Source organism: Oryza brachyantha, chromosome 2 (assembly GCF_000231095.2).
Source record: "Oryza brachyantha chromosome 2, ObraRS2, whole genome shotgun sequence".
NCBI lineage: Eukaryota > Viridiplantae > Streptophyta > Magnoliopsida > Poales > Poaceae > Oryza > Oryza brachyantha.
In genome coordinates this window covers 1,151,313-1,176,153 of record NC_023164.2, presented here as the reverse complement: position 1 = coordinate 1,176,153, position 24,841 = coordinate 1,151,313, and the positions used below count along the sequence as shown (strand labels likewise).

The window sequence follows — 24,841 nt, the reverse complement described above, 5'->3', positions numbered from 1 at the left end:
TCATCTTTTTAGATCGATCCTGTAGGTGATCACACTACTGTAACTCGATCCCAAGCAGCAGCAACCTTTTTGATTGACACTGTGGTTTGCACACACACAAAACTGCCATTATCATGGGCCAAAATCTACCTTAGTAGTGGTTAGTATTAGTAGTACCAGTCATATCTCCCTTGGTAAAGACAAGATCACAAGAACACTACTGACGAGACGCCAAGCTTGTGCAGTGCCGTAGTAGTAGTAAAAAGTGGCATGATTTGGCCTCGCGATTTGCCGGCACGCTCGAAAGATTGCGACGATCCGCGCGCGAAAACTCCCATGATACAGTACGCAGTAGGAAATTGGTATCCGTACACCTCGAACATCTGGTTTACGTACGACCACTTGATCAACGGCTACAGTACTACTCACTTGACTCCATTTGCCTAATTAACGGTTAAAGTGTTTTAGTCGTACACAGATAAGATGGTATAATTGTGTCGTACGTATAACGTGAATGTATGCAGTAATACCTTCTTACCTAGAAGAGCGTATTTTTACACTTTTAAGTTCAATGGTTGACCGTCCATCTTATTTTTTTTAAAAGAATGATTAATATTTTGGTTGATATCGGATGATAAAACATGAACAATATTTCATCTATGTGAATTTTTTAAGTTTTTTTATAAACTTTAAATAAAATGAATGGTCAACGTTGAACACATAAATTCATAAATATACTTCAATTGGGTGGATGTATTATAATTTTCGTGAAGCAGATGCATCAGCCTCGCTATCAACCATGGCGAGAGAGAAAAAGAGAGAGAGAGATGGATAGCGAAGCCCAAGAAAGGAGTAGTTGCACAGTAGAACACGAGCATGAGTGCTCCTCCACTAGTCCACTTCGCTTGGAAATGCTTGCGAGATGCGAAGCCTTCTCTTCTCCCAATGGAAGCAAGCGAGCGCGCATGCTGGAGAGACGAAGAGAAGCAGCAGTGCAGTGAGCGGGTGCTGCTGGGTCCGAGAGATTCGCCGAGGTAGAGACAAATGGTTGCAGGGCATGGACATGGAGGACCAAAGGCGGCAGCAGCAGCAGGAGGAGGAAGAAGAAATTCGCGTGGGAGACGGTGCAGAGGTAGCAGCAGACCAAGCTGTTCATCGTTTCGTCTTTTTACGTAAAAATGAAGCTTCATATTTATGAATAAAACATAATTATGTTCTTAGGATATCTCAATGTATATAGCCTGAATGGTTCGTATATATATGAAACTCACATGGATGGTCTTTTGTTATTTTAATAAAGATAGAATGAACATAAGCTAGGGCTCAGATTGTAACAAATACATCACATCCAATAGTCAACTCTTTCAGTAGAGAGATGAGAGATATTTTAATTCATATGGGTGGTTTATATAGCTAAAGATAGTTTATTCTATTTTATATCATAATACCCTCCTTACAATGGTGAAGTAGCCTATATAGAGTTATAAAGACCATGTTTGACTCATATTGTGGATGTCTTAATGATTTAGAATCAAATTCTATAAAATAAACATAAAATTAATTTTAAATTTAAGTTTAAAAATTCAAAATTTTACCTTATAGGTATAAGGGGAAAAAATGAGGCTGCAATTAAGCAAGCGGTGGTACCAGCCGCAGCGAGAGGAATACGCTTTGGCGTGTGGGATGTGCATGCGCCTTTCCCCTGTCCGTTTCTCCTTGCTTCTATCTGCATTGAACCATGGATGGCCACTGGAGATGCAGCCTTCCCGGGCTCTGTGCGATGCAAATCTCTCCCTGCATCTGCGTGCCCCAAGTCTAGCCGGAGGAAATGGAATGCTGCATCAGTGCAGCATGCTGATGCTGGACTGATGCAGGCTAGCTTCATCAGATGCTCGTGAATTTGCAAATTTATTGTATGCAGGATCGGCAGATAGATGATGCAGTGGTAGCAGTAAATTTTTCCCATCTGCCAAACAACCTGTCCTGGCCGTTCTTCTTGTCTGTTTGGCCACGACGAGCATCATCAGATCTATAGGAATACTACGCACAAATGCATTCAGGTTGCTGCTACTGAAAAATGCAAACGAGAAGGAGTACTGTGCTGTCATTCTTGTCATCAGTTTAGTGTGCTGCTTACTACTGCTAATGCTAGTATGAGATTGGGCATTGAGAAGAATCACTCATGCATGGTGGCAGAATCTACACATCACTTGACTGATGTGACCAAATGTGCTGTTCTGGAGTGCAGCATTTTTCTGAACTTGCTTCAGTGCAAGGATTCTGCACTGTCGATTTTCTTGGAAGGTTGTACTACAGTACTAGTCTTGCAGGAGTACTAGGCAGATTGGATTAGGACACATATGTGGCAATCTTCAGGTTCGAGCCACCATCCTGGCAATCTCTCGTAATCAGCGAATGCAGATCGATGTGGGAGCCCTCTACATTTTGGGATTTCTATCGTTGCCTTTTTTCTTCAGGACAAGGTAAAAGCATCTCATCTCATTGCATTGCACTTAATTACTCCTGCACTGCGTGCTGTCCGAAAACTTTCAGCAAAGCTGGCTCTTGGGCCCGGATTAAAAATAGCATGATCAGATCAGATGATCAGCTAGCTCCTTGTGTGGTAGCGTTTGTAAGTAGTGTTATGCATGTCGTTTTCTACCAGCAGTTTGTTAATTGCTCTTGTTGCTTCATGTTCAGAGTCTCAGAGATGACTGGATTGCAGTTACTACGCATCTTCAGAGTTGTTTAGAGATGATAGTTGCCTGGCTGCAGATATGATGATTAGACTTCAAAATGGGAATGCCAGCTAGACTTCAGAGATGATTAAACTTCAAAAATGATAGTTGCCTCCAAGAAATGTTTGGAAAGAATTCAGACCAAACACTGAATCCCAAACAGTGAAATTGCTCCAAGATTTTTGAAGATAGCATTCAGAACAAATACACAAACCGAGGTCAAACTTCATGGGGGCATAAAGCAGGCAGGGAAAAGTTCTACTAACATGGGCCATGAGAATCATCAAATCCTCCACCACTTAATTACTAGCCCCAAAGAAGAACCCCAGCCCCAATCTTGACTGTCTAATTTAGCTAATTTAAACACACAGCTCCATCTGGGCCCCTCATCAAGCTCATCTCATTATCTCAAAGGACAGTTAAGCGAATCATCTCTATTCCCTACTGGGTGTATGGATTGTTCCTCCTTGTTCAAAAGCTGCTTCCTTTTTTCTCTCTGTAAAATGCATGAAATTTTCTCTTTCTATCTCTATCTCTCTCTCTCTCTCTGTGATCTTTTATGCAGGTAATTTTTTTTTTCTTCTTCTCATCACTGTCAGCAGCAAGCAGCAGTGGCCAGTGGCCACCAAAATGTCCATTCTTTTGCTGCTCGCGGCACATGTCACACACAGCAAGAAAAACACCACAGCATCGCAGGCTTGCAGTGCAGCGGACTTTTGCCAAAGTAACTTTCTTCCGTAGCCCAAGATGCAGCTTTTGTTAAATCCTACTCTCAAAGGCAGAATAATGCGAAGTACCAATGTACTAATACAAGATTAGTATACATGTACACTTTTGATCGGACTATGACTATCAGAGGCGTCACTAACAAGCCATGTATAAGTAACTATTGTATGCAAAATTGAAAATGCATGGAGCACATACCCTGAGAGATGGATGCCAGCAATTAACTTCCTGTCTGGATGAACAAGATTTGTAACCGAGCAGAGTTCACCATCTCGATGAATTTCAAATTCTAAGTATCTCGAGCGAAAATTTGCTGAAATTCGAATTTCAACGTAGTACTCCCTCCGTTCCATATTATAGAATTTCTAGTTTTGTCTAGATTCATTCATGTACCAATATATGTATATATATATATATATAAATTTGATAGCACACATATAAATCTAATCAAACCAAAAAAGTGTTATAACATGGAAGGAATTGAATAAGATTGTTACAGATGGTTGGGTCACTGACTTCATGGATATTTTTCTGCGCTGATTTGGTGGCCCATATATGGGCCGGGCTTACCATTGAACTGCAGTGGGCCGTAGTGACACAAATGGGCGGAAACCACGTGGGCCGCTCCAACAATCTAGGCCCGGCCCACCACCCCTCACTCTCTGACACACACACACTCTCTCTCCTTTGCTTCGTTTGCGGTTTCTTTATTTTTAAACCAAGCACGCGAAGCAAAAAAGGAAGGGCGAAATAATAATAATAAAAAGGAAAAATTACCAAAAATAACTCACGGATTTCCCAAAGCCTCTCCGCCTTGCGGATTCCCCAACCCTAAAACGGCGGCGGTTTCCCCGGCGGCGGCGCGTCGAGCCGAGTCGGCGGAGGGCGGAGACTCCACCAGCTACCGTTCCCCGATTCCCCCAGTCGCGGCGCGCGGTTTCCCCCTGTCTTCGCTTCCGTTCGCGGATCGCTTTCGTATTGACGAGGGTACCATTTCGCGGGATCGGATTGGGTCGGGGTTCGTGCTCGATTGGGGGGAGGAAGCGCGTCGTCGTTGCGGTCTCGGGGCAATCCGTTGGATCCTTGTTCTTCCTGGTAGCGTCTCGGGTTGCTCCCTCCCTGTGTTGTTCATCTCGGTTTAGTGGAGGGGGAGCCGCGTGATCTAGTGGGGTTTGGTTTGTTGATGAGTTTGTTTGCGTGTTGTGGTGATTGGCAGGAGAGGGGCCGGATGGACGGGAAGATGTTCGGGGGTGGCAATTGGGGGTCCTTCCCCTATCCCTCCATCACGAAGGAGAGCCAGTTCCTGTTTGATGGCAAGGCGACGCCGATGCAGCTGCAGCTCTTCGGCGGCAGCGCAGGTGAGATCAATATGTTGGTGCACGCGCTGATTCCGTCCCACATTTGCTTGGTGCACTTGGTAAGATATGATTTAGTTAGCTTAACGGATGCAATCGTTTGTTCAGTGTATCTCTAAGCGTATGTGGTTCAGATTTAGTGCCGCCAAATTTGCTGCTTGAGAGAATTGTTTTCATGATTTCATCAAGTCGAGTTGTTAACCACTAAGCCAGCATTTGTTGAGCAGATATTTTGGATTTTTCTACTCATTAATGTGTTGGATGGAATCGGCATATTATTTTCTTGTGTTCTATTGGGATAAAAAGAATAATGATGGGCTCTAGTGCGAGATTTAGCTTGGTATCATATCAAACTGTGGTATACTTATATGTGCTCGTTAGGGTGTTGCTAGGAGATTCTCACTATAGGATACTAGCCCGTTTAAGAGTTGAAGCGATAATTGACCCTCACCATGTTGTCCTGTCCCAATTTGCTATCCACTAAGTTAAATTGTGGAGAAGTGTTTTCATGCTCTCTCTATCCATCTAGTGTTTCATGAATTCCATAGCAACTGAAATGATAAGCAGCAATCATCCATCTTCCATCATAATGTAAATTTTTAGACTAGGATCAGTTTTTTTTTTCTGGATTTGCTTCCTTCTGCACAGCATCCTATTGTGCGTGCAGTGTCTAGATGAACCACATTTGGTCCAACGGGGCTGATGGTTAAAACTCATTTTGACAATTCTTATAGTAACAGCATCTCTTGTTTCTTTTATTTCTCTTTAGACTAATTCTGTTGGCAGGTGGGACTTGCAGTGCCTTGCTCTATCAATTTTGTGTCCTTGCTTTCTAGTTTTTCTGTTATGCACGGCAATGTTGTCTGATCGGCCGATCGGACCTGATCGCCATGGCACCGATCAGGTCTATCAGGACGATTAATCGTCGATCAGCCCGATTAATCGAGGCTGATCGGTACAATAGTGCGGTATATTTATCGGAACACAATAATTCTATATACTATTTAGTGTGCACCATAATATGCAACAATAGAGATATTATTTGAGGGTTAGATGGTACTTACCTTTGAGGGAAAGAAACCCTACAAATAATGGGCCGACCCAACTAAAATTCTAAGTGACAAAAGATTTTCCAAGATGGCCCAAAACATCCTGATCGGCCTGATCGTTTGGAGCATCTAATCGGCCGATTGATCGCCCCTGATCGCCGATTAATCGGACGATTAGAAACCTGATCGGCCTGATCGTTTAGAATGCCCTGATCGAGGTCAAGGGACCGATCAGGCGATCAGCCCGATTAATCGCGATTAATCGGACGATATAACATTGATGCACGGAGGCATCTGTAGTTTCTATGGTAGTAGCTTGGCCTGTGTACTTTGTCTTCTTGTGGTCTTGCCACGACAGTAAATGTTTTATATTTCAGTTCTTATGCTTAAAATGTACTAATTTATATGTATTTAATCATCCATGCAGTTCCTGCAGTGGGCAGTGTTGGTTATCATAATTATATTGCAAACAATCACCTCTCTGCTATGAACCAAGAAAGAAATACAAACAACGATGTGGGTCATGAAAAGCTACTCAATCTTCAGATGTCCCTGAACAACTTTCCTGTTGAGAATGCTGGTCGGTTTGCACGTATTGGTAATCCAAGTGCTGTATCAACTGGGCTAAGACTGTCCTCTGACAACAATGAGCACACTTCGATCACATCTGGCAATGGGAGCATGCCATCAATTCCTGTCATGGCATCCTTTGTTGATGAAGTTATGACTGAATTAGACAAAGAAAACAAAGAGTTCAACTATTATTTTGAACTTCAGGTATTCAATGTTAATTTATTGCTTGACCTAATTTGAGATGCTAATTAGTGCCTGATGTGGAAAAAAATGTTTAGTTCAATGGCCCATGCAGTATTTTTTTGGAATAGTCCGAGGCTCTGATTTATCCAAAAGTGATATGGTAGTTTTGGTTGCATCGCACTCCATGGAGACATTCAATCTTAATGCCATTTCATTGCCAAATATTTTCGGAATGTGTCAACCTTGTGGGTTGCTCATGTTATCATGTTCTACCCAGTAAATATCCAGACCCCTTAGTGGATGGTGACTGCAAGTATTTAACATTGTATTATGTGGAGTGATCCATATGCCTTAGGCTCAAATGGCTATAAGGCTATTGCATTACTTGCTTCCAACTGTTCGACTTAACTTAGCCTGAATTAACCTAGTAAAGTTTTATGGTTATGCTTTTCCAATGGAACAGATTATTATCTGCTCTCCCTTTGGCCTTTACTTCTGTGTACCAAGTGGAACTACGAGAGTTGTGAAGTTTTACATTCATAATGCATCTCTCTTTTCCAACAGGTGCAACAATTGTTTAAGTGCATGAAAGAGGTGAACCAGAGGCAGACGGTCGAATTTCTTGCATCCCTTGAACGAGGAGTAGGAAAGAAGCTGAAGGAGAAAGAACTTGAGCTGGAGGCCATGAACAAGAAGAGTAAGGAACTGAACGAACAGATCAGGCAAGTTGCCTTGGAAGTCCAGTCATGGCAGTCAGTGGCACTGCATAACCAGTCTATCGCTAACAGCCTGAAGAGCAAGCTCATGCAAATGGTAGCCCAAAGCAGCAATCTCACCAGGGAAGGCTCTGGTGACAGCGAAGTGGACAACTCAGCTTCCAGTCAGAACATCAATGCCGTCCCTGGGGGTTTCTTCCAGTCAGGACTCCTCGGCACCAACAGCATGGCCGATGGTGTGCTGGGAAGTTGCAGGCTCTGCAGAACAAAGGAGGCAGCCTTGCTGGTGATGCCGTGTCGCCACCTCTGTTTGTGTGCTGATTGTGATAAGAATGCTGATGTGTGCCCTGTTTGCCGGTTCCCTAAGAGTTGTAGTGTTGAGATCAACATGTCATAGCAACAGCCTTAGCATAGATACATTGAAACCGTATATACGAAGCAAAATATATCTCCCTCCCCCCTTTCAGGTATCCTCCTTACATGGTGTGTAGATTTGTTGATTGGGACTATAAAGCTGTGGTCCTCCAGTCTTTTGATAACCATACAGATTTAGAAGCTGTTGTTACATGACACATCCGTAACAGAAAAGGGTTCTCATCTTACCAACGTTGGAGTGGCAATGATATCATCATGTTTCCTGGGTGCACTGAACAATGAGTATTCTTTTTTCCCTTTAGTCTCCAGATGTAAAGGAATCAAAGATGAGCAGAAGCATGGTGATGCTGATGGGGTTGCATTGCAGTTGCTGAAGCAGAAATAATGTGAAGGGCATGTGCAACAGCACACGCAATGCAATGTGAAGGAGCAGGCAGTGCAAACGGAAAGGATGAGTGCATCTCAAGGTATCAACCCCAATCAGAACCGGGCTACTGAATACTGATGCACGCATCATGCATGCCGTCCAGGTAAGGTTCATGATTGCTGGCACCTGGGAGCAATGGCACATGAACATCGAACATGGTTTGCCTCAGGTGCCCACTCCTCTATGTTATGGAGAATGAATGGTCATGCGAAAACAGCCAGAAAAATGATTGAAAATTCTTGTTGATTCTTGCGGAAATCCTGTGATTTTCTTCGTCCCAAAGGATGGCTTTTGTGGGTTAATGTGGTCTCTAATCCAATTGAAGTCGGGCGATGGGGTTGAACTTGAATCATCCATTGGTAATCATGAGCTGCTGATGGCATTCGTGCAGTGCAGCCACTTGGGCTGGAATCAAACGTAATTAAGCCATCAACGTTTGCAGAAAGCCAATGTAAAGGGGCCCCTAATCTTTTGCTGTTCTTGGAAAATATTACTACATTGGTGGCACCAAAACGGATGATAATTACATGTAACAAACCATAAGAGTTTGGAACTGGGAAGTTGGCATGCAGTCTCTCACCAAAGCTGCCTTTACACGTCTCTAACAAACAACATTTTTAGAGTCAGCCTTTGTCCAGATTGTTCATTCAAGCCAAAGCATTATCTAATCACCACCACCACCATCATCATCATCATCTTAATTTGTGCTTACATGCATAGCTAGAAACAGACCAAAGGACAACAAGAAATGATGCAAAGATTGAACAAACAAATGCCAAAGGAAAAAAAAAAGGGTATAATATGGACACCGGTGTATCTCTCTCTTTTAGAGGATGAGTAAAGCATAAACTACACCACACCTTTCCCTGTCGCCATTATTCACTTGCACTTCAAGTCCACAAGAAAATCATAGATAGAACGAGCCACAGCTCCTCCTCCTACTTCTTCAGTTTCTCATCGTCTTCTTCTTCTTCTTTCTCCTATAAAATTATCTGGTACACCTCGTACATTGTATTCAAGGCCAAGGAGATCGAGCATATATACGACACTGTTTGTGTGAACTGTGAAGTGAAAGAATGGAGGCAGGAGGAGGAAGAAGAAGGGCAAGATCAATGCTGTTCTTGGCGCTAGTGTTGATGGCGATGGCCGTGGCAAAGACGGTGAGCGGCGGCGATGATGTCGGCGCCGGAGGCGAGGAGGGAGACCATGATCACGAGCAGTTCTTGAAGCTATGGACGGGAGGAAGAGGCGGAGATGACGACGGGGAAGATCACCTGAGCTGGGATGACGACGACGACGACGAGGAGGAGGAGGAGGCGGAGGAGGTGACGGCGTCGGCGTGGGCGGCCAAGTGCCGGCCGCCGATGGGGAAGAACGTGGTGAACGTCGACAGCTTCGGCGCGGCGGGGGACGGCTGCTCCGACGACACGGAGGTACGTACGAACGAACTGAAACCAATAGCTGCCATGGTGATAGACACGGTGATTGATGATGCATTGTTGATTAGATTAGCATTGCATCCATGCAAACGGTGTGTACGTGCTTCAGTGCTTGCACTATGTTTCACAAGAAAAAGAAAAAAGCGTACGTTTCATGTAGATTTTCACTTTTGTTTCCAACCTTTTTGACTCCGAAAAGTTCAGTAGAGACCAAACCAAGCTGTAGTTACATCACAAAGCACAATAAATATCAGATTAACCCCATTAATTGCTCTAAGTCCAAGATCTCTTTCGCTCCAGTATTAATATTGCTATCTCCTTTTTAGTGGTAGTCTTGAAAATGTTCATTGCATCACCTCACAGCTGCTGCTCTGAAGGATGAGATTCGATAGCGATGCCACTAGATCCCCCCCTTGCAGCTGAGCGAGCTCTTGCTTAGCTTAACTAAATCATCCTCCAACCTCAGATAATGCCAAAAAAAATTGTCTTAACGAAAGCGTGCAGATCTCGTTGAAAGATCGATTGAGAGCGCCAAGAAAACGCAAGATCTAGCAACATTGCTTCACTTAACTGAACACATAGGATGCACTTGCGCTGCTACAGACATGCATGCATGATGGGTTTAGGAGTTCAATTGGAAGCTACATATTCTAAACAATGCCACTAGCTGGTTTGATTTTATCTGCTTATTTAATTATCTTTGTAATTAAAAAATATATGGTACTTAAAAAATACAAAGATACCAAATTTTTAGCGTAGAAAATCGGTGTACCAAGATATCTTTCTAAGCATGACAAAAGGATAAATTTTATATATATTCTTTGAGAAAGTAATTAAAGGTACTAAATTTTTATAATATAAAAGTTTTAGTATCTCAAGATATTCTTTTAACGTGACAAAATGAGAATTAATTTTTACAGCCCTTGATTAAGGAATTGAGTTACCAGTTTATAGTAAAATTTTGATATCTCGATAGAACTAGCACTCAGAGTTACTAAGTTTTTATACTAGAAAAAATACGGGAGCAACTATAAAACCCTCTAGTAAAACATGATCTTGTTATCATCACTAGGCGTTCTTGAATGCTTGGAAGAAGGCATGCTCGCTGAACAACGCCGTGTTCTTGGTCCCCGGCGGCCGGCGGTACAAGGTCGGCGCAGCCAGGTTCATGGGGCCCTGCAAGAGCAGGCTGATCGTCCAGGTGAGGCAGCAGTAATCACACTGCAAATTATTTTTTCACGCGCGAGTGATCGAATCGATGCGATGCGTTGGGTGGGTGCAGATCCAGGGCACGATCGTGGCGCCGGAGGAGCCGTCGGAGTGGGACGCGGCGAGCCAGCGGCTGTGGCTCCTCTTCTCCGGCCTCGCCGGCGCCCGCATCCAGGGCGGCGGCGTCGTCGACGGCTCCGGCGCCAAGTGGTGGGCCAACTCCTGCAAGATCGACCGCTCCAAGGTTAAATTAATCGCCACTAATCGGCGTCAACTAATCGCCATTACGCTCACTAATTAAACAATGGATGTCGTTTATACTGACAGTTGGTTAATCTTCCTTTTCCTTGATTTTCGCAGCCATGCAAAGGCGCCCCAACGGTAAGCAAACCACATATAATTTAATCAACAGTTTCAAATTTACTATCCTTGAGGTTAAGATTAAGTTAGACATAACCACCTAAAATTTAATCAATAATGTCGCTATGTATTATAAAATCATAGATTTAGCTAACTTTGTTTCACGATTTAAAACATCCTATCACAAACTACAAAACATTGTAACTTAAAAAATAATAATTTTGTATATCTTATAACACTAAAAATACACGGTTCTTGATAATTTCATCACTAAATATGTAGTTTTATGGTACATGATTCTAAATGTTCTCCTGTTTATAATTTTTGTGTTAAATATGTATTTTTGATAAACATCATTAAATAATTTTTTATTTATTTAACGCCATTAATTTTTGGTTTATGTCTGACCCTTTGTCCGATTAAAAAATTATATGATGAATTATTTTTGCTATAATTTGATTTATTACTATATAAACTTTAAACATAACCTATAATTTATATATTTAGATAAAATTTTTGAATAAGACGAATAGTCAGATATAAATTCAAAAGTCTACGATGTCAAATAAAAAAACCAGATTAAGTATGTATTTTCTGATATATTGATCCCAATATACGTATGAAATTTAGTGTTGAGATTAATCAAGAAAGGTAATTAACTGTTGACCGGGGAGCATGCAGGCGTTGACCATCGACTCGTGCAGGGGGGTGCGGGTGCGGAACCTGCGGCTGCAGAACGCGCAGCAGATGCACCTGACGGTGTCGCGCTCCCGCGACGTGCGTCTCGCCGGCGTGCGGGTGGACTCGCCGGAGGACAGCCCCAACACGGACGGCATCCACGTCGCCGACTCCACCGCCGTTACCATCCAGGCGTGCCGCATCGCCACCGGCGACGACTGCATCTCCATCTCCAACGGCAGCTTCGCCGTCCGCATGAAGGACATCGACTGCGGCCCCGGCCACGGCATCAGCATCGGCAGCCTCGGCCAGGGCGGCTCGTTCGCCGCCGTCGAGGGCGTCTCCCTCGACGGCGCGCGAGTCCGCCGCGCCCAGAACGGCGTGCGCATCAAGACCTGGCAGGGCGGCGCCGGCTACGTCCGCGACGTGCGGTTCGCCGACGTCCGCGTCGACGGCGTCGACCACCCCATCGTCATCGACCAGTTCTACTGCGACTCCCGGAGCCCCTGCCGCAACCGCACCTCCAACGTGCGCGTCAGCAACGTCATGTACAGGAACATCACCGGCACGGCGAGGCGCGCCGAGGCGATCCGGCTGGCGTGCAGCGACGCCGTGCCCTGCGTCGACATCGTGCTCAGCGACATCAACCTGCGGCGCGAGGACGGCGCCGAGGTGCAGACCGTCTGCAACTGCGCCATGGGGTTCGACGACGGCCGCGTCCGCCCCGCCGCCGACTGCCTCAGGACCAGCCCCTGTGGCGGCGTGTCGCCGGACGACCACCCCGACGACGGCGAGGTCAAGGAGAAGCTGGACGACGCGCCGCCGGTCCGGCACACCGAGCTGTGAAACTGAAATGATCGATGTGGCTTAATTGATTAATTAATTAAGCCCTTTTGACCCTGCTGTTAATTAGTAATTAATTTATCCTACTACTGCTTAATTTTCTGTTTTGTTCCAGTGTGCTCTGTAAATTATTGTTATTATATATGTTTGACTTATGTTTGTATGATGGTCAGTAAGAGGATTAGTACTCCTATGTTTTTGCAGCATCACTGACTACTTTCTCCGTTTCACGATAGAAGGCTTTCTAGCATTGACTATATTTATATAGATGCTAATGAATCTAGACATAGATATAAATTATGTATATTCATCAATTGATGAATTTAGACGAGACTAAAAAACTTACAATACGAAATAGAGTTAGTAGCATTTTGCAACTACTCCTTATATTGTCCAGATTGTCTAGTCGGTCGTCGGTTATAAATATTCGTTGTTTTGCATAAAATTATATGTAACTTTTAAAACCTCAGGCCCTCAGCTATCAAAAGAGTTCCACCAATAAATTAACGATTGAGGTTAAAACTTAAAAGTTAGATCAAATTTTGATTATCAAATATTTTTTCCATAACCCATTCGACCTATAGTAGTAAATCCTACCTGATTCTTTTTCTATTTTGTTAGTGTGCTTTGAAAATTATTACAATTATGTTTGACATGTGTGCATATGATTATCAGTCAGAAGATTGTTACCGTGCCTTGTCAGTACCGCAAGGTAACCTTTTGCAACATTTTCGTTGTAGTTTATCCAAGAAATGAGAAGTAGATTATCTGGAATTTATAGTACTCACTCCGGTTTTATATATTTGAAATTTTCGACTTCGGTATCTATGTTTGAGTAGTTGTTTTATTTGGAAAGTTTAGGTAATTATTACTTTTCTGTGACTCTTATTATTAAAATATCTTTAAATATGACTTATAATTTTGCATATCTGCACCAACAAAATTGACTAATATGAGCAATCAAACAAATGTTTAGAAGTTAATGACATTAAACATTAAGATTCCGAAATTTGGTTCATTGAATTATGAGTGAATGAATGATAGGTAAAACTTTTTTATTTACATTTATTCTTTATTTGAAATCCAATGTTATAAAACATATTATGACATAAAAAACAGTAAATTCAACTTCATAATTAAGTTTCAAAATTTAAATATTGGTCTCAGTTTATAATCTTTACTACTATAAAAATTTCTAGTGATGGCTGCTCCCATTGCATTTTTACAATTTAACCCCTTAACTTTATAATATTAAAAATCAATCAAATCTAGATAGATATCCATATAAAATCAAATTGATATGAATATTTTGTATATAAAAAAGATAGTTATATAATATAATATATTTTTATCCTTTGCAAAACATGGACATTCTGCCAGTAAGCCAACAAGTGAGTAGACCATATATGAGAGAGACGGTCCTAGCTTGGTGGGCCTCCAATCTGACGACAAGAGGCGATCCGTCCTGGCCCAGTACGGCTTCTGGCCCAAGGATCGCGGTTGGTCTACAAGTCCAAATCGGTCAGAGCAACCAACGGTGGAGATGGCCCCTCGGGCGACGATCGGACGGCCAGTATCCCTCGTCACCCACCGCCAGTAGCTTTTCTCGTGGCCGCCGCGCTTTATCTCCGTCGAGGTGGGGGCCGCGTGCGCGTGGCGGCCGCCGCCACGCCAACGTGCGCCCCCTTCCCTCCGCCTCCACCTCCACCTCCACCTCCACCCATTCGCGCCGCAGAGCCACACGTCCCAGGGCGACGACGCGACGCGCGCGCTCACTCGCGAGAAGGGGGAGGCAGCAATGGCGGTGGTCGGCGTCCTCGCGCTGCAGGGCTCCTACAACGAGCACATGGCGGGTATGCGCGCCGCCGCCGCCGCCGCTGTCTATTTGTTTGTTTATTTGGTTAATTTTGTTTTCCTTTTGGTGCTGCGTGCTCAGCGCTGAGGAGGATCGGGGTGAGCGGGGTGGAGGTGCGGAAGCCGGAGCAGCTGCAGGGGCTCGACTCGCTCATCATCCCCGGCGGCGAGAGCACCACCATGGCCAAGCTCGCCAACTACCACAACCTGGTAGGCCTTTTTCGTTGCGTAAATATCATATCTATATGTTTTTCTTTTGCGGTATTTGAAATTGAATGGATGAATCAGCCATTGTGTGGTGTCACGCATGATGATGAACTTATTTTTTTTAGATGGAAGGATTGTAAACTGGAGTCGAGTGATTGTTTCTTTCTTTTGTTAGATTTATGTGGAATTAATTGCAGGAAAGGGATCAAGCATGCTACTAAACTTGCACAGCTCCTAATTCTGGAAAGTAATTCACGGACTGAAGAAACACTGTTCTATTCAAATAGTCCATGTAGAAGAAATGTTGATTTGCTCCCTTGCATTTGTCAAAACTAGTCCAAATTGAGTATTTGAGTGCATTTCTTTTGGTACTGACTGCTGAGGAGGTTGGTGGTAGACCAGGCAAAGTAATGTGGAAGGCAAATTCGACTTCTCTTCTTCCGATATGTTGATTAGTGAGTATAAAATTCTGAATGGGCAGCACGTTCGAGAACTATCGTTAGTTCTATTACAAATTTATGATTCAAAAAACGTTCACCCCTTAAACTTTCCAGAGCAGATAAATAATCCAAAGAAAAACAGATAAGGTCATGGCATAGTAGCAAGTCCGCAGCTCCAGCAGATGAAGTAGTTACAGATCACATTTAACTTTTTGCCACTCTTAAAAATGACATATAACATATTTGCCATCCACTGTCTACGACATGTGGGCCCAATGACAAATATGTTAGCACCGTTTCTAAGAGTGACAAAAAGTTAATTATTCCACAGATCTAGATTCCCTTGTTTTTTAGCCTTACTTAGAAGGCCATGACTAGAAACTGAGAATGTCTTTGTCCAGCATTTTGTATGTAAGGAATGGTGAGCTGTAGACTTGACAGCTTTGCTGGTTGCAGGCCAGTGATTGCTACCTGCTGGTAAGGTAAATTTCAAATCTGTGGCCATCCCTAAGTATTGTGAAACTGTGACTAATCGAAATACAATTATTCAGTACGCAGCCATATGGGTGTACAGTTAGTTTCACATGTAGGTGACTAAGATGAGAGATGACAACTAACATTCCACCTCTCATGTCATAGGAACAAGATTTGCACCTGTTGCACTTTATTATATTCTACTTACTGGAGAGTGCATCTTCATGTATTGCAATTTAATATATTAACCTTTTTTATTAACTCATATAGTGTTCTGTTGCTTTATTGTCACAGTTTTGTAACAATTCATTTCATCCACTATGCAGTTTCCTGCACTTCGAGAGTTTGTTGGTGCAGGAAAACCTGTCTGGGGAACTTGTGCTGGACTCATCTTCCTAGCTAACAAGGCAGTAGGTATGTGAGCCACAGCAATATATATGATCTTTCCTTTATTTGAAATCAATTTATGGAAGTTATTTGCAGGCCAAAAATCCGGAGGTCAGGAGCTTATTGGGGGACTAGATTGTACTGTCCACCGTAACTTTTTTGGTAGTCAGGTAACTTTGAGGATCATGTTCTCTGTTTGATGGCCAGAGCAGTTTTCAATATCATTTTTACTGTCTCTTGAAAAATTGATTCTCTTCAATATCTTTTTGAAATTAATACATGAGAACGTGAATTCCATGTTTGATTGCAGACTGTTTCTCTTGCAGCTTCAAAGCTTCGAAACAGAACTTTCAGTGCCGATGCTTGCAGAGAAGGAAGGAGGGAACAACACATGCCGTGGTGTATTTATACGAGCACCTGCTATCCTGGATGTAGGTTCAGATGTTGAAGTACTGGCGGATTGCCCTGTCCCAGCTGATAGACCCAGTATCACAATAACATCCGGAGAGGGTGTTGAGGTTTGCCTTTTACCCTTGTTGATTATGTCTGTATCATTCAAATATTCTTCCACAAATGTGTTTTCAAAAAAACATTCTTCCGCAAATGATCATAACATGATGTCTTTCAGTAAAAATGAAATTTTATGGTCGAAATTATACAGGATTTAAGGATAGGTGTGATGAACGCTTGTTATCTAGCTGCTTCTTACTACATGTCCTAGTTGAATTTGTCTTAAATATGATGTTAAACAGTAAGTGTTAGGAAAAGCATTTCCAAGACAAACGCTGTCAATTGATGTGGACATTTACATTTGCTATCCTGATATAGCCTCTCCCTTCTAGTATTGACGTATTGTCATCCTCAAACATGCTAATTCCTGATCATTACAAATCGAGAAAATCTTAAAAATGCCACTAACAAATATTAAGTCTAAGAAATGCCATTGACGAGTGGAGTTCTAGGAAATGTCAACGTACTAACGAATTTATCTGAGAAATGCCATCGCCGTTAGGGTTTCATCCATTTTTGCCGTTAAATACACTGTTCACACTATAGAAGTTGACGGAGAAATGTTGACGGAACCCTAACAGCGATGGCACTTCTTAGAAAAATTCGTTTGTACAATGATATTTCCTAGAACTTGTACTCGTCAATGGCATTTCTTAGGATTAAGTGTTTGTCAATGGTATTTGTTAGATTTTCTCCATTCAAGTAAAAAAAATCACAGGTGGAGAGTTACTGAGTGGACCCTATGTGGAGAAATTCTCAAACTAAATTCAATTCTTAGTTTGCAAATGCAGCTGAATATTCACTTCCGTTTTCTAGTTTCTTCTGTGATATTTACCCTTTTGTATATGCTGCATTAGACGTGTTTCTCTGGTTAGACCATTTCAATGCGACCATTTTATACGTTTTTACTAATATTTTTTCGTTCTGTGTTAAGTTCAAAACTATAATGCTGATAGATTCTGGTAGATTTGTTGTTGGAAAAACATATTCAAGTTAAAATGTCTGTTTATGCCCTGTGCATTGATTTACAATTCAAACCTATGGCAGGAAGAGGTGTATTCAAAAGACAGGGTAATTGTTGCAGTAAGGCAAGGGAACATTCTCGCCACGGCATTTCACCCAGAATTAACATCAGACTCTAGATGGTTAGTGCTTTTTCCTCCATGTCATATCATATTTCCATTTTTCTCATCTTCTGTAATCAGTTTAGGCCATGCCATGATGCTCATGGATCTCTGTGCTCCTACTGATAGGCATCGCTTCTTCTTGGACATGGATAAAGAATATCAAGCAAAAGCTTTCTCTGCCCTATCTCTGTCGTCAACTTCAAGGGACGTTCAAGACGGGTCAAAGAATAAGCCTCTTGATCTACCCATTTTTGAGTAGCTCAAAAACGAAAGAAAGACCGTTAAACATTGAAGAACAGAAGATGAAGCAGCTAACAAAATTTTGAGCATTCAGTTGGTGACATGAAAGAAAATGCTCAGCCGTCCAGTCTAAATGTGTTATTGTTGTCAAACTGTTCCAATCAAAATAATGATATTACTGATCCAAACATTGTGATATTGCTAAGATAAAGAATCAGTTCGGTTGAATATATATTACTGTTAGACTTTTCTCTTCATTTCACAGTCTGCTTGATGACTAGTTTCTCGGCATTTGTTACCAGGACTCAGCTTATAGTGCTCTTTATTAATACTCTTGTTTGTATTTCCTACGATCCAACTAACAGTAGATGGTGAATCGAGTATTTGTGGAACAAATTTTGAACATGGTGAATCGAGTCTTTGTGGGATGGAGTTCATAGAATATTGAAATAAGCAACCGGTAGGCATTATTCTTTCCATTTAAAATGTAGATATAGGATTTTGCGGGAATTGAATGTTTATGGGAAGATCATGTAAAATTCATAAAAATCCATTTTTTGACATTTGAGCTGCTGTTTAGGTCTTGAACGAAAAATGATGCTATATGGATACTAATAAATCTAAATCTAGATATATAAAACATATACATAGGTCTATAACTAAATCAAGAGAGCTAAAACATCTTATAATATAATGACAAAACTTTATATGAATAGTAATAAGATATATAAAGCATATACATAGGACTATAATTAAATCAATTGAGCTAAAACATCTTATAATATAAGCCTTCATTATGACATGTACAAAAGTGTTTATTATCTGACTCTATTACTCGTCACAAACAAATTTGCTGACATGGAGCAAAGAGAGGGGAGGAGAGAGAAGTCATTGTTATACGGGATAATGACTTAGAATCAACCCTTAACATTTATTAAACAAAACTTTATTGCATGATGATAGATAAAAAGTAAGTAGTGTAAAAAAATATTTTGTTATATTAATGACTATACATGACTTTATCTCTGCACGTATTTTTGTTGCTGACGTATATCAGATAAGAGTTTATAACGAAATCCGCCTTCGAATAGGATACCTTTAGATTACAAAATTCTACAATTACCACCGGAATATTTGGTGCGCACGACAAGAGCTACTGGCCCCACTAGCAGCCACAGATGCAGGCCTGTTTGTACTAAAAATAATAATTCAAAGGACCTATACGCAAAATCGCTTGGCGTCCCCAAATTTTTGCAAATACAAAATGCTCCATCGGTGGAGTCGCAACTCCAAACCCAAAACCCTCGCCTCCCACTCCTCCTCCTCCTCCTCCTCCTCCTCGAAGCGCGAACCAGCGGCTCCCATCTCATGGCGGCGGCGGCGGCTAGGGTTTTCCGCGGGTGCCGGTTCCTCATGTCCCCGGCGGCGTCGGCGGGGGGGAAGAGGCCCGCGTCGGCGAAGGTGGCCATGACGGAGGCGGCGGAGCCGAAGAAGAGCGGGATCCTGAAGCCGTTGCCGGTCTCCGACGCACTCCGCAGGTTCGCCGGCGGCACCCCCGAGGTCTCCCGCGCCGGCGCCACCAAGCTCATCTGGGACTACATCAAGGCCAACGGCCTCCAGGTGCCAACAGCCGCTGCCTCTTCTTCTCCCCATGTCGCTGTTCCCTGTTCAACGCCGTGGCGGCTGCGGCTCTAGATATTCTCGGTGATTGCTTGCTCGGTGTGTCATCTACTTGCTGTGCGTTGCGATTTGTATTTTGTTGGATTAGGTTTGGGAGCCAGTTCGGTGGGGTTTGGTTTACTTCTCGTTTGCGTGGGGAATCCCATTTTGGCGTGTTTAGTTACATGTACGGTTCTAGCGCGGAGGGTGCGGGGGAGGCACGCGCTGAAGTGCGAAGCCGGCGGAGGGGAGTAGCGAAGGCCGGAGATTGGCGCCGGCGCGTGAAGCAGCACGGAGGCAGAGATGGAGCAGCGCGGATGAGCGGTGCCGGCATCAAAAAGCAGCATAAGGACTACTCTCCTCCATGCGGAGGGGCGGAGGCGGACACAGGGGGAGGCAGCGCTGGTGGCGAAGGAGCACGCGGTGGGAGGAAGCGCTGGGGTGAAGGAACGCACTGAGAGCGAAGAAGACGATGGACTCATTAATGGATCCCCGTCTGAACGGGAGGACGTCCTCTAGACTTTCTGTTTTGGTGGGATTAGTTAGTTTTATTTGTGGTTTTGTGCTACTGCAAAATGATTTGCAAAGCATGTTTTGTTATCATTTCTTTGTGTTTAGATACTTTGATCCCATTTTAGTGGTATTAGTTATAGCTTCATTTGTGAATTTGTGCTACTTTAAAATGATTTACATGTGCTATCTGTTGGCTATATTAAGTGGTATATGAAACTATGTTAAGTTTGTAGTCAGTCTCTCTATGTTTACTGCAAGGATTTGATGTAGAGTAATTTTTCGTCAGCTCTGTAAGCTACTGGGGCTCAATTTGACAAATAAATATTTGATGTGTTGCCATAATCTAGCTAATGTGGCTGGATATTGGAAAAGCCACTCTTTAAGGAATAAAAATAAAATGCCACCTGATAAATTTTTCCTGCCATTTTATGTGTGCTAAGGTTACCAAGCTGTAACTTACTGTAACAGCTATGCGTTTTGGTAAGCCAATACAGGTTACCGTTTTTTTTTTTTGCATTGAAGATATTTCATAATCTGCAGTAATCATCACGCTAATTATTACCACTGTTTATGTTTGTTAGGACGGATTTGTGTGATGTGCATTATAGGTTATTGTTGTAAATATGTGATTAACTTGCTTTACATTGCTATAGGCATGATTGAGATCATATGTTCTTGAATGTGTGCACATCTCGGAGTTAGCCGTGTTTTAGATATGCTGCTTTAGCTTCCTTTCTAGTTTACCATGGTATTTAACTCCATTGCAATCGTGTCACAATCTTTTGCCATACTAAATTCTTAATGAGCTGAATGCTTTTACTGCAAGCAGTGTGTTCCTTGAATGAGACTCTGTGCTTGATGTTTTGCAGAACCCAGCAAACAAAAAGGAGATCTACTGTGATGAGAAGCTTAAAAGCCTATTTGCCGGGAGGGACAAGATCGGGATGCTGGAGATTGCCAAGCTGCTCTCTCCTCATTTCATTAAAGCTAACTAAACAAAGTCAAATGGAGCCAGCATTAATGCCTTCTTCTCGGACTTGCGTTGGGATGCTTGTGATCCATGTTAGGTGTAAGGTTTCACTAGGTTTTTAGGTCATGTGGCTGTGTTAAGACACAAAAGACTTCGTTCAACATCTAGCCCGGGGTTCCCAGTGATGCATGTAAAAAAGGCATTCCAGTATTTTATTGTCTTACTACTGTGATCCCGGTGGTTGTATGTGGTTCAATGTTTAATCCGTCATTGGCAGATATGTGCTGTTGTCTCTGGCATGTTATTGTCGCATCCGCGGCATTTCATTCATCAGGCTTCGTCCTGGAAAGGGAGAACGGATGGTTAATTCCTCTGTCTTGTCAGGAGCAACGAACCAGCTGTGTTGTGAGCCATTCCTTCCTTTTGCTTCTGTTTATATTTATAAGAATTTAAATTTTTGATATTAAATTTAAAGTTGATTTTGGGTTTTTTAACTGTAGTTTATTTTCTAGTCTTAGATTTTAGATCATTAAAAATACGTTTATAAAAAAATTCATAAATTATATTTTGTTCGCAAATACGTCATTTAATTTTTTTTCATGAAAAAAGGTCAAAAATCACCCCCTATGCGTTCTCAATATTTCTAAGTAGGTATTCCTACTTGGAAAGATGTTTGTTACAGCTCATACTGCATGCGTACTTCTTGTAACTTGCAATCCGGGATGTAAGTGCTGAATTCTGTCTGCATATTGAGCAATGTTTATGCTATTATACAGGTTCATGTGATCAACTATAATTTGACCCAAAAAAAATTGCAGGTGAGTCATGTACAGCACAGGCCATGGCATGTCCGTCCCAAACTCACTGAAAAATGTGTAGTTTTCCTGGTTGGCACAACTCTCACCTGATGGCGTGCAATACATTATACACTCACATGTATCTACATATTTCCAGACCAGCAGCTTCTGTGCATCAACTGAGGAGATGATGTACCCACTGCTTGAGGATCGCCGGTGAGCCATACCATGGCCTCTGTTCATCATCAGAACCTACAGGTGAATGATACACGCCGTCGAAGCTTATATTCAGCGCACCTTCTAGATGCGCCGACACCTCGGGAACGACGCCATCTCCCCACACATCAGCACGGCCACAGACCTATTTGAGAATTTGGGTTTTGCTCACATTCAGAAAACTTTGTAGGTAATGGAATAGAAATCCCAGCCACAGCCGACATATTCAGAAAACTAGTGAGGAATGTTTCACAGTTTATTCAGGAACCTAAGTTTGAAGTGTTAGTACCTGCTTGTAGCCTTGTCCAATGAAACGAGCTCTCAAGGTTGGACCTGATGGAGTAGATTTGTCATTGGTACTGACCATGACCGCTTCAGCTACATCTGATGGAGTGTCCACAGCGACAATCTCATCCGAAGTTGCGGTGTTCCCAGTTAAAGGAGCACCTTGAATATACCTGTGGAGATAATCTGACATGGTATGACTTTCTCTGTTTGTTATCACATATTGATGTTTGCTGGAGGCTAATACACCAGGAAGAATTTCCCAATTTTAGCCAACTGGCAGTGAAGTATAGAAGAACAATATCTGCAGCATTATATACTTGATATCCATAATGAAATGTATTGCTGATTGATCTAGGAGATAAAATGAAATGCAGACCTAAAAAACCTCTGTAGTGAGGTATACGCGGAAGCAACTAAACAGAACCTGAAATCCAAGTCTGAAGAAATTTACCTTCCCGCAATGCATACATATTTTAGTTCTGATGTGTAAACTGCCGGGGCACAATTCTTCTCAACATAGGTCAGTAGTCCTCTAGTTTGGTCAATTACCCCAGTTGCACCTTTTGGAGGTGGTCTAAGGAAAGAAAAGGAAATCACATCAAAGAAACGTATGCTTTAGATTTCATTTTAATAACCTTGGTCTGATAGAAAATGTTATTATGAAATGATAGCGCCAAGCTTATTCAATATAAAACACAAGTATAGCAACAAGTTCTGTGTATTGAAACAACATTATTCACATATGTGGAGGTAAGACCATAAAAATCGAGATGTTCACTACAAGTATTGTCAAACTATAACAACTAGTCAGATATACATCAAGTGTCAAACAATCAGATAGGAAACCATACAAATGAGGAGTGCCAAGTGTGAGCAGTAAACTTATGTCTGAAGCATCAAATTCTTCAATGTATACGCGCGCTAGCCAGCCCCCAGCTGAATGCCCTATCAATGATATGCCATCATCTGGGAGTCGCAGACAGATCACAAGTCAGATTTTCATGGTATTACTTTGAAGATTGATATGTTCTATTACATGAATTTCAAGATGATTCTTCAGCAATACAGTCAATGGGGACAATTTGGAACGCAATATGATAATATTCATCAGAGTTGGGACTAGGAACAGCAAAAGTAGCAAAACATACACTAGCAACTGAACTGTAGAAGGCAAATTTCAAATTTATGTTACCCCCAACAGTTCTATAGATCATGTTGTCCTAGATAAGAGTGTGATCAAATTTTTAAAAACTGACTATTAACAATTTTTAAAATGTTTAGTTTGAAAACACTATGAAAACATTTATAGATGAGTCTGAAAAAAAATTATAATAAAATAAATATTTACTTTTTACATATTTTAATAGAAAAATCATAGTCAAAAAAGATTTTGAAGACCATGTTATTATCCAAAACAACAAGAATTATGGAGTACTACTCATGTCGATTTAATTGAGTAGAAACAGTTCAATGTCAGCTAAATGCTGAAGCTTTTGTCATCATAAGACAACAATTATGGCATAATTCTTTGGACACTAATCAGCAGACACCAAGTCACTAATTCATCAAGCAATTATTCTTGGGATACTTACTAGGAGAACATAGTTCTCTCGCCTCAGATACCGCTCCGTCGACTCTTTTCAGGTACCTGAAACGGCAAGCAAGCAGCAAAGGTGTTCGGTGAAATGCCTCAACGCACAAATCTGCACATGGAGATGCCACTTCGGAGTTCGGAGTGCGTGTGTGTGCGTTACCAATCGAGGACGGGACGCGGGCGGAGGGTGCACCGCCAGTAGTTGGGGTCGACGAGGCCGGCGGCGTTGCGGAACCAATCGGGCCGCGACACCCGCGCGACGGCGACGGCCGGCACGCCGTGGTCGTCCCGCAGCGCCGCCGCGAGCCGCGCGTAGTCGGCCGTGTTGTTCCCGAGCCCCTGCGCCACTACGACACTCTCCAGCGTCACGCACAAAATCCCGAGCATAGAGAGAGAGAGAGAGAGAGAGAGAGAGAGAGGGCGGCGCGCGCAACTGGGAGGATGACGGCCGGGCGGCGCGGAGCGGAGGCGGCGGAGGGGCTGGCACTGGCGCTGGCGGTGCGCAGCCGCGCGGGCGAGAGGAGCGAGATCATGCTCGCCGGTTTGGCCTTCACGGCGGCGGCGGAGGCGGAGAGCGAGTGGCTGGCCGTGGCGCGGCGTGCGCCGTTGGAAATTGGAAGCGATATCGCGCGAGCAAATGGGAGATGTGTGGAATGGAATAACACAAGGGAGGGAGGGAGGGAGCACATTTTGGGCCGGATATGGGCCTACTTATTGGTATATGGGCCTTCATGTTGCATTGGTTTCGCACAAACTTAGGGCCCACCTTCCTCCCTTTTGGTCGCCCATGCCTAGGGCTGATAATGCGCCAAGGCACTTGGTACTTTTACGGTACAACTAATCTCTTAAATATTTTTAGCTTAAAAACCTATAAAATTTTAGCTCATCTTATGTTGGATCTTAACCCGTAATTTT

The 24,841-nt window shown here is 42.7% G+C and overlaps 5 protein-coding genes across 6 annotated transcripts; 4 read left to right on the top strand and 1 right to left on the bottom strand.

Moving 5' to 3' along the window:
* Nucleotides 1-4,171: 4,171 nt before the first annotated feature.
* On the top strand, nucleotides 4,172-7,919 carry LOC102719930 (BOI-related E3 ubiquitin-protein ligase 1-like). The gene is made up of 4 exons (XM_015834004.2): nucleotides 4,172-4,538; nucleotides 4,660-4,801; nucleotides 6,275-6,624; nucleotides 7,168-7,919. Exons 2-4 carry the CDS (start codon nucleotides 4,672-4,674, stop codon nucleotides 7,714-7,716), a joined length of 1,029 nt encoding a protein of 342 aa, XP_015689490.1. The 5' UTR covers nucleotides 4,172-4,538; nucleotides 4,660-4,671; the 3' UTR covers nucleotides 7,717-7,919.
* A 96-nt stretch (nucleotides 7,920-8,015) lies between these two features.
* On the top strand, nucleotides 8,016-12,976 carry LOC102719649 (probable polygalacturonase At1g80170). 2 transcript variants are annotated; one of them, XM_040520797.1, is made up of 5 exons: nucleotides 8,016-9,554; nucleotides 10,633-10,761; nucleotides 10,843-11,013; nucleotides 11,130-11,150; nucleotides 11,834-12,976. In XM_040520797.1, exons 1-5 carry the CDS (start codon nucleotides 9,198-9,200, stop codon nucleotides 12,662-12,664), a joined length of 1,509 nt encoding a protein of 502 aa, XP_040376731.1. In that variant the 5' UTR covers nucleotides 8,016-9,197; the 3' UTR covers nucleotides 12,665-12,976. The 2 variants fall into 2 exon arrangements, with proteins under 2 accessions (XP_040376731.1, XP_040376730.1); XM_040520796.1 differs by having other exon boundaries at nucleotides 11,811-12,976.
* A 1,318-nt stretch (nucleotides 12,977-14,294) lies between these two features.
* On the top strand, nucleotides 14,295-18,144 carry LOC102719359 (probable pyridoxal 5'-phosphate synthase subunit PDX2). The gene is made up of 7 exons (XM_040520239.1): nucleotides 14,295-14,503; nucleotides 14,587-14,714; nucleotides 15,952-16,039; nucleotides 16,109-16,182; nucleotides 16,339-16,530; nucleotides 17,570-17,667; nucleotides 17,776-18,144. The coding sequence occupies exons 1-7, from the start codon at nucleotides 14,449-14,451 to the stop codon at nucleotides 17,906-17,908; spliced, it is 768 nt and encodes a 255-aa protein (XP_040376173.1). The 5' UTR covers nucleotides 14,295-14,448; the 3' UTR covers nucleotides 17,909-18,144.
* Nucleotides 18,145-19,175: 1,031 nt separating this feature from the next.
* LOC102719082 (protein TRI1-like) lies at nucleotides 19,176-21,402 on the top strand. Its single transcript, XM_006648215.3, has 2 exons — nucleotides 19,176-19,509; nucleotides 20,931-21,402. Exons 1-2 carry the CDS (start codon nucleotides 19,258-19,260, stop codon nucleotides 21,054-21,056), a joined length of 378 nt encoding a protein of 125 aa, XP_006648278.1. The 5' UTR covers nucleotides 19,176-19,257; the 3' UTR covers nucleotides 21,057-21,402.
* A 319-nt stretch (nucleotides 21,403-21,721) lies between these two features.
* Nucleotides 21,722-24,543, bottom strand: LOC102718805. The gene is made up of 7 exons (XM_040520955.1): nucleotides 24,361-24,543; nucleotides 24,087-24,265; nucleotides 23,925-23,980; nucleotides 23,184-23,298; nucleotides 22,784-22,906; nucleotides 22,334-22,502; nucleotides 21,722-22,189 (listed from the first exon to the last, which is right to left on the bottom strand). Exons 1-7 carry the CDS (start codon nucleotides 24,457-24,459, stop codon nucleotides 22,004-22,006), a joined length of 927 nt encoding a protein of 308 aa, XP_040376889.1. The 5' UTR covers nucleotides 24,460-24,543; the 3' UTR covers nucleotides 21,722-22,003.
* Nucleotides 24,544-24,841: the final 298 nt, after the last annotated feature.